The sequence below is a fragment of the Sinocyclocheilus anshuiensis genome, unplaced genomic scaffold (assembly GCF_001515605.1).
Source record: "Sinocyclocheilus anshuiensis isolate Anshui unplaced genomic scaffold, SAMN03320099.WGS_v1.1 scaffold1880, whole genome shotgun sequence".
In the NCBI taxonomy this organism is placed as follows: domain Eukaryota; kingdom Metazoa; phylum Chordata; class Actinopteri; order Cypriniformes; family Cyprinidae; genus Sinocyclocheilus; species Sinocyclocheilus anshuiensis.
This window is the reverse complement of record NW_015555852.1, coordinates 569,860-579,519: the sequence shown is the minus strand read 5'-3', so window position 1 is coordinate 579,519 and position 9,660 is coordinate 569,860. Positions and strand designations below refer to the sequence as shown.

The window sequence follows — 9,660 nt, the reverse complement described above, 5'->3', positions numbered from 1 at the left end:
TGGCTGCAATATAACAAAGAGTGAAAAATTGAAGGGGGTCTGAATACTTTCCGTACCCACTGTATATAGTGCAGGTTTTTCCCACTCTAGAGCTTTTTAATAAGGAAAAGGGAAGTGTAATGGTCCAGTTTAATGGATCATCAAAAGCCCGTTCATTTGATTTCCTTTGCATTAGGCCGGCTGCTGGCGTCAGCAGTGTCTCTGTAAATACAATCAGAGCTGGTCTGTGTAGGGGTCCACGATTGTGCTCGTATGTGTGCGTGTCAGAAGTGGGGATTAAACAGCACTGTCCTACATCTTCCAAGAACTTTATGATCCCTATAATCATTATGTTGTGTTGCAGACTAAATAAATCTATTACACACGATTGCTCATTTGACATACCATTTGTGACTCATTATTGTTTATACTTGTATTCTTCTGGAAAATTTGATCATTAAAATGAGAATCAAAGTCCACTTTATTGAGCACCAAGAAGTACACTTGATGTTACACAGACAGTTTATGGCTTAAACCAGCTGTTTATGGATTACTGATATTGATTTAATGGATTATTGATGTCTGCATGTGATTCTAATCAAACATTAGATTTTATACATCACTATTCATAAATTCTATTTGTGCAAAATTAGGTATAGCTTTGTTTTATTTAGTACATTTCTTGACATATTAACACATGCTTACAATCAGTATAGTATTCAGTTTGGTCATGTTTTAATAGGGCTGCATGATTAATCGAAATGAAACTGAAATCGCAAAATGGCTTAGTGTGATTATCAAATTGCAAAGGCTGTGATTTAATTAAATACATATATATATACATATATTAATATAATCATGCATATATGCTACGTGCTTCATTGTGAATCATGGCACTGTGTTCTTTTACAGGCAAGCAGCTCATAACCCGGTGTTTTCAGCAGCTTGGTTCACAGTAAATGCAGCTAAACTCCAGTTTAGGTCACTTATAACATGCATTTATTATTATTATATATATTACTATGTTATTTTTTTATTTTACAGCGAAGTATTATTACTAATATATCTTATTTTTTATGTAGTAATAATAATAATCATATAATTTTTTTATTTTTTTTTTATAGTCATACTGATGTATAAACCTGGAGTTTTTTTTAAACCACATTTAAAATCGCATTTTTTAGCAGAAAAATTGCAATACAATTTTTTTCCTCAAATCTTGCAGCCCTATGTTTTAAAACACTACAGATACTCTGGCAGTTGTATTGACTGTACATGTTCTCAGTTTGGACAAACTCCTACTAAAAAAAAAAAAGAAGAGAAAGATGATACTTCATACTTTAAAACATGCCACACATCAAGGTCTTTTATGGCACGATCATGACAGATTTAGCTGAATTCCCCAGAATATTTATTTAACCCATTAGGCCTCTCCCACTTTGACCAGGAAACAATGCTCTTTTAATAAAGCTCCTTAGAAACATATAAGCTTTGAAAATGCTCTACAATGTCAGCAAACACGTTCTTCATGAGGTCTGAAAATCTGGAAACACCATCAGGGGTGTTTGACTGCAAAGACAAGTAGGAATTCCTGGAATTTATATAGTGAGGGTTCCCACAGGAGTTATGTGATCCTCACATAGTTTTATCTTTCCTAACCCTTGATAGTGCTGTAAGTGAAGTCACCCTCACTAGCACAACAATTCAGATCAGTGATTACTTCATGAAGAATGAAACAAGCTTCATTCAGGTATTTTCTGAGGAGTAAAAGGAAGTGTGTGTCATGACACTTCTGCAAGATCGGATGAGTTGCTAGTCCTTATGGGTTCCAGACATCTGACATGTACGTTAGTATTTGCACTGCAGTTTTTTACAGTCATGATCTCTACATAGTCCCTGATGGAGGGAACTTCCTCCCCGGTATGTAATGAGAAAATCTGTGTTGAACTGGCGGGAAAGGAATGTTCCAAAGTTCCATTTAAACTGTATCCTAAGTCTTGGAATTCCGTTTGAGGCTTGGTTTTTGATGGCATTTGCTTTGTAAATTTGTCACAGGAAACCATGCCAGGAATGGGATTGGCATCCAACACATAGCCATTGGACACTGTACAAGAAGTCTCAATCACACTAATCGGAGCAGAAGAAGCAGTCATGCCTTCGTTTCTGTTACCAATTGGCAGTCTGTTTTCATGCCACAGGAAGTGCTGTCGGATGATCCTTCGGAAGGTGTGTCTGAAGTCACGTATTCGGTAGGCGTATATAAACGGGTTCACTACTGAATTAGCATGTGAAAGCATTATGGCCAGGTACATGACCCAGTCCTGAGGTCGATCACACTGTGGGCAGAACAGTGTGAAGCAGTTAATGATATGCAAAGGGAGCCAACAAACAGCAAAGAGGCCCACTATGATTGCCAGTGATTTGGCTGCGTGGACTTCCCTTTGCAGCGTGGACCGGGAGGAGGATCCCTCCCTGTGGGCGTGTCCTTGCAAGTGTACTAGTTTCTGCTCCATCTTTCTGAGCTGGCAACGGGCAGCCATGAAGATCCGTGCATAGATGGCCAGCATGGCAAATAGCGGAATCAAGACGCAACCGAAAAAGTTGAAGTAAACCATGTAATCCATGGTGACCACCTTCTCGAACAGGCACTCTGTCATACCTTGAGGACAAGAACTGTTGGTTCCCGCGGCGACACGTCTGTTCCAGCCTATCATGGGGGTCAAGCCGATGACCACTGAAAGTATCCAGCATACCGCAATGATGCCTTTGGCTCTTTGGCCTGTGACGAGGCTGTTGTACCTTAGCAAAACAAACAAAAACAGACATGAGACAGCAATTTTGGAAAGAAGTATGCTATGGAGCACTATAGTGATAAGCAAGCAAAGTTTGGTCATATATTACAACTCTATCTGCCTCAAAAAATATGTTAATATTTCCTGAAGTCCATCCTGAAGTGGGACGTATTGTTCTGTGCGCACACAGTGCATGAATACTGTCAGGGCTGGAAAAGGCTGCGCCATTTTTTTCCCAAATCCACACATGCATGCACTGACTTTGCTCCTGGGAAATGTCCATTGTTTAGGTGTTTATGCTTTGGTAATTGCTGCCAAAGTGCAAAATACCAGGATATGCGCTAATAAGAAGCATATATTTCACCTGTATTGTGCCTATTCTTAAAATAATACTTACAGGGCTTGTTTTTTGTACGACTTAACCTTAATCTTTTCAGTGATATAATTAGAAAACCATGAGAAGAATTAAATTGTTCAATTAAATCAGGGGTTTTCAAGAGCAAAAGATTAAAAACTTTCACAGTCTTTTTAGAGGTGGCATAAATGCAATCCAATTATTCCACCTTAACTATTAAAGAACAAAGCTAAACAAACAAACATGTGATAACACATGTGCCTTTATGTTTTTAATTCACTTAAAATAACCAACTCGTAAGATTCATTATTTCACGAGTCGGACTACACTGGTTGTACTGTATATTTTTGATTCCCTAAAAAGAACCAGCTCATAAAAGTTATTAATTCGGGAGTCGGAAACATTGGTTGTGATGTATATTTTTTATACTCTACAAACAGGCAGCTTATTTCTTTGTGAGTTGGAATACACTGGTCATGCTGTATGTTTTTGATTCTCTGAAAGGAACCAGCATTTAAGAGTCATTAATTCAAGATTCAGACTATACTGGTCGTGCTATATGTTTTTGATTCACTAAAAAGTACATAATTGTTATTTGTTCAGGAGTTAGACTACAATGGTTGTGCTGAAGTAGATTCAATTGTAGTTTTGCAGGTATGTTGAATAGGTATTGCAGGAAAATCTCACAGACCCCAAATATAAAAAATAATTAATGGTAAAACTATAAGTTTCATTAAGAACATTACTATATTGAGACCCCCACAGACCCCTGGTTGAAAAACCTAGAACTAAACGTTAAGTGCTATAATAAATTATCGCATATTTTGTATGCAACTGTATAAGCATCAGTTAACAAATAGTTTGGAATACAGCTGTGCAAAATCCACTGCTGTTATGCATTTCAAACATCCCATCATGCAGACAGCCCTGCTACATGTTTCCTTTGCCAATGGCAACAGTTCGAAACGGTGGTCAAACGTCAATTGTTCCAAAAATCCTTGGGCTTATATCAGGCCCATTGAGAACAACAGTGGCTGCTTCATTAAACCCAGAGGACTTCTACTCCAGTACTACTGGTACCTCATTCACACACCCACAGAGACTGGAAGCCGGCAGACCTTATGTAATCAACACCTGCTGGGGATTTTGCTGTCACTGCTGTTCTCTTACAATGCTTCGGGTGGCTCAATCTACACCATGAGCAGAAATGTGCATCACACCCTCTATGCAGGCGGGTGGTAAAGTCCCACACCCTTCAGCTACTGAAAAGTGCTGCTGAGAGCTGCTGTGCCAGAGCATTTAAGAATAACCATTACAATGTTCAACTGGAGTGCAAAATGCCCCACGTTAAAGACTCTAGAGTGGTTGCCTTTACAATCCTAAGTAAATTATGTTTAAAGAAGCCCTGCTTTGATAAATATCACTGGACTGAGATATATTACTGTAAGCAGTAAATACGAAGGCAGTCGTGACCTAATGGTTAGAGAGTCGGACTTGTAACCCAAAGGCACAAATGTTCACGGTGTGTGTTCACTACTCACTGCTTTGTGTGTGCACTTGACTGGTTAAATGCAGAGCACAAATTCCAAGTATGGGACACCATACTTGGATACACGTCACTTTCAAGTATCACTTTTTATGCATTTTAATCACTAAATAAAGAGTGCATATACTACACTACTTATTTAGAAAAAACCCTAAACCTAAGTATTAAACTCCCACACTGTTTGTGCTACAGACAATGGATGATACCACAAATCATGCGGTTCATTGTGCAGAGGTGTGCTATTATTTTTTTAAGGGATCAGACCTATGATTTACAACTGACGGACAATATAACGGCTGAAAATCCCCTAGGCTTACACTAAAAGAGGGACCCAAGTCATATTTAGATAGATTTGAAAGTTTTGTAACAAAGACAGATAGACAGACAGACAGACAGATAGATAGATAGATAGATAGATAGATAGATAGATAGATAGATAGATAGATAGATAGAGATTCCTGTGCGGTGTGACGTGTTTGTTGCTTCTTTGCATGTCACTATATTACAACATGGTGCCAGATTAAGTATTGATTATTGGTTTGGCTATACTGAAATTAACTATTCTTAAAACATCTGTCAACAGTGTGAAGCTGCATGACTCATATTTACTAAAGAAAATCCCCTTACTGCTAGCAGAGAAAGAGTGATTAAAAGGGAAATTGCATGTATCTGAGGGAATTGCAGTGCATGTTGTACCCATTATCAAGAGAAAGGCAGAGAGAGTCACACAGTCTAGGAGCCTTTAACCTCATATCAAAACATTTGCAAAATACAAATAGGCCTAATACAGATAAGAGAATAATATATCTGCAAACACATAACATTTGATTAAATACACATGTAAACACTCACACAAACACACGCACATAGACAATGGGTCTCAAGTTGTTCCAAACCTGTATGATCTTTCTTCTGAAGACTGTCCATACAATGAAAGTCAATGGAATTCAAAAAACTCTGTACTCTACTAACTTTAATTTTATGGACAAATTGCATTTTCTTCCCCACATTTTTCAATATATTTTGTATCGCAATGACATGAGGTTGAGTAAATGATGACAGACTTTTCATTTTTTAGTGAACTATATATTAAGTTTTGGGTTGAGTGTAATTTCTGCAGTACCAGATAGTATAAAAATTGCATTCAAAAAGTAAAAAAAAACACCGACCCCCCCCCATCTTCCATTATTTGGACAAACAGACAAACTGTAATTCTGTGTGGTCTTCAATACAAGTTTTGATCAATTTTTACCTTTAATAATAACCAATTGTGAATGTACTGGTCATGCAAATATAGGAAACTCTTTTGGTCTTTATGTTTCTGCTATGGGGAAACTGTAAGTTTAAGTAATCTTTCAAGCAACCATATGATCAGTAATCCTCTTCTTACCAAAAGCCTTCAGCTATTACCTGAAACTCACAACACAACCATTCACTCACCTCAATGGGATCTTGATGGCGATGTACCGATCTACGGCAATGGCCAACAAACTGAAGATGGAGCTCTGTGTGAGAACCAGCACGAAGCAGGCAATGAAGAGGCATCCGTGAAAATGGCTGCAGAAGCCTGTACTGATGGTGACGGCAAATGGAATGGCCAGGAATCCCACTGCAATGTCTGCCACGGCCAGTGACACCAGGAAGAAGTTGGTGATGCTCTGGAGGTTACTGTTAAGGCAGACGGCCCAGCACACCAGAACGTTCCCCACCACAGCCAAAACTGCAATCAGGAGCTCAAGAACAATGTAGACGAGCGAAGACATGGTGCCATCAACCAGTGTGAAAGGACATCCTCAGGGACACACATAGTTGTGCTCCCGATAATTGCTCAGTGGGACTTAACTCCGCCACTCAATGGCTCCTGCAATAGGTGTGAGGACAAGCCAATCTGACCATTCCTCCTGAATGTATGATATCTCTTTTTGAATGAAAAGAGGGGATAGAAATAACCTTGTATCAGCTGCTGAGACACTTTGGGGGTCACTTTGGAGAGGTGACTGTAGGGTCAATGGTGACACCCCTCTGTAAATCTTGATTTACCCGTTCACTAGCATGTCCCTTAGGTCCAGCTCACTTCAGCCTTTCATTGAAAGTCTTAAAGGAAACAGCTGCTAGATTGAATGAAGCAGCTCTGGTAGACCTTTACTGGGACTTCTTACCCTATAAAAAAATAACAATCATATCACACAATAAAATATCAACTTCTTTGGGTCACAAAAGCATCCATCTCTCAAACAGGAGGTTTCCATCAAAAGATGACAGGCTAAATCCAACAATAAGCTTTCGTTTTGAGAAAGACTCCACAAATATGAATGAAATATTTGTGCATGCCTGCTATTTATCACAAGACCCGGACAGCACTTCCTCCACTAGTTTCTAGGATGTGAACAGTTGAACTTTGCAGTTCCTTTGCTATTGTTGGGTTAGAATTATGAACAAGTATTCTTTTGTACCCATTCATGTGATTCTGCTTTCATGTTTCAAGGACTTTCTACATGGAATGGATCAGTTTTTCCTTTATTAAATGAATAAATGGTCATTACTATCAGTTATTTCTTTTATATTATACCCAACATACACTATCAGTCAAAAGTTTGGGGTCTGTAAATCTCTTATGCTCACCAAGGCAGCATTTATTTGATTAAAACTACAGTGAAATATTATTACAATTTAAAGAGGACTAAAAATCGGAATAAATTTCCACTTTTTTAAAGCTTTTTTTTGCATTTAGTTGGGTTTCTGGTAGGGATGCACTGATACCACTTTTTCCAGTACTCGCCCGATACCGATACTTTTATTTTTGGTACTTGCCGATACCGAGTACCGATACCAATATTTTATTGCATTTGTACATTTTTTAAATATTGGGTACAGAAACCAAAAGAGTATGTATAATGTTAGTTGGTTGACTTCATTTATCAAATAGATAGTCAAACCAAAATTTATTCAGACACCTTCAACATTTCTCACATTATCACAGTTTATTCGCTATAGTTTAGAAAATGGTAATAAAATACGACAAGAACTCAGAGTTAAACTGTGTCAGAACAAATTCAGCTTGATAATGGTAGATAAATTTGATAGAAAGGTATGTAATGGATTACAATCAACCAAAAAATTAGACAGCTGTTAGTATGACAGTATTTACACAACTATCAATACTTAGTTGGGCAACCCTTAGCCTTAATGACAGCCTGTAGTCTCCTGGGCATGCTGTCACCCAGCTTCATGCAAACCTCAACTTCATTTTTTGTTTTATTTCACACAAGCTGTTAGATTCACTTTCGCCAGAAAGTCGTGTATGCCTACACTGTAAAAAAAGTTTGTTAAATTTACAGTAAAATACCGGCAGCTGTGGTTGCCAGAACTTTACCGTGAAAAATACGGTAGCAACATTTTAGGTTTTACAGAACTGTTTAAATTTACAGTGAAAAACCGTATTTCATTACCTGATACAATGTTAATATGCAAACCTTTGAGTTAACTCATTCTATTTGCAGAAACCGACTGCACTTAAATTGGCCAATTGGCATTTGTTTCTAATTTTTATAATGTTAAAGTAACGCAAGCATATTGGTCTTAAGAACTATTTTGCTTAAGTCCATGAAGAAAAACCTACTGATTTATGCAAAGTCATTAAAAGCATCAATTCAACTCAAATCTCTTGCAGATAACAGCAGCACACATTCATGTGTGATTGAAAATATTGAAGAGATTCACACTGCATCAGTAAGTACACAGTTACCGCCTTTAAATAAAACAACACGCAGCATAATATCAGTGTTTCTCTGTCCGTCCTTTACTTAAACACAGGCTCTGCACTCCAGTACAATGGTGACCAACAAAACACAACAGGAAGATCTTGATGTCTGTGTGTCTAAACAGTGCTGTAGCTCTAAAGGTTTTGTGCATAAAATGTTTTTAAATTTCGTCACAATAGTTTGTCAACATATCTTGTAGAGTCATAGTAGTACCATAAACAAAAAAAATTAATCGACCCATGTAATTAGACACTAATTGAGATCAGTGAATAAGGTCATGAGATGATTATTTCATCATCATTAAAAGTTATCAAAACCACTTCATTACAATTTCTCTCGGCTCTTCTTGTCATCACAAATGTGCTTTACATACACAGAGTCAAGGGTCAAGAGCCCAACTAAAGCAACCACTGATCGCCAAAATGGTGAGAACAAACAAAACATTTTCAATACAATATAAACCTCGGTTAATTCTCAAAGCATTTTTGTAGATATATGACAGAACTAAAGTGAGTCTGGTTAGTAATGAGTGAAGCTGGTAATGCTGTTTGTGGAGTTGTGTAATACTCTGCTGTTTTATTTTGGTTAATTTCATCGAAGGCTGTGACTGGAAGTCAGTTGTAGTTTTGTTTCTTGTTCTTTCCTTCAGTGATTCTGCTTGTTAACAGCAGCTGTTCATCAGTGTCTGAATTCACTCATTTGTTTTCAATCACTCGGTCTAGTGGACTATATAGTGAACTAATGTAGGGACTAGTGAATGAGGGTGTAGGGTGTGATTTCAGACACAGTCTATGAGTGTTGACTCTGAGGCTACTTTCTCGAAAACAAAGGTTAGATCTATTACAGTTATTCACCGTATATAGTAAGGAAACTTACTGTAAATCATTTAACAGGTTTTTACTGTGGCATTTCTACAGTATTTTACCGTTAAAATCACTATAATTTTTTACAGTGTAAGGTTAAAAATAAATTACATTTATGAATGCCCCTATAAATGGTCTTATTTTTACGATTTTGAGTTTTGATCCAAATGAAACGTGTGCTAAGTGAGTGAACATCAAAGATCACACAACAGAATTGCGCGCACGTTCTCTCTCTCCCTCTCTCTCGCTCTCCCTACCGTTAAGTAACCTGTGCATTGTTTTACTTACTTGTTTTTGACATATCCGACCAAACTACAAACTTTCCAGTGATGTCTGTGAGAAAGATATATTCACTCGACAAGCT

General features: G+C 37.6%; 1 protein-coding gene across 2 annotated transcripts in view; it reads right to left on the bottom strand.

Moving 5' to 3' along the window:
* The window catches only part of LOC107675636 (adenosine receptor A2a-like), a 17,384-nt gene that overhangs the window by 1,904 nt on the left and 5,820 nt on the right, over positions 1-9,660 (bottom strand). The window contains exons 2-3 of one of the 2 annotated variants that reach the window (XM_016470046.1): positions 6,113-6,832; positions 2,639-2,778 (exon numbers count right to left, since the gene is read on the bottom strand). In XM_016470046.1, the coding sequence (XP_016325532.1) occupies positions 2,639-2,778; positions 6,113-6,435 (463 nt within the window). In that variant the 5' untranslated portion in view covers positions 6,436-6,832. Of the gene's footprint in view, positions 1-1,166; positions 2,779-6,112; positions 6,833-9,660 lie in introns of those variants that run through there. The other variant, XM_016470045.1, reaches the window with a different exon arrangement.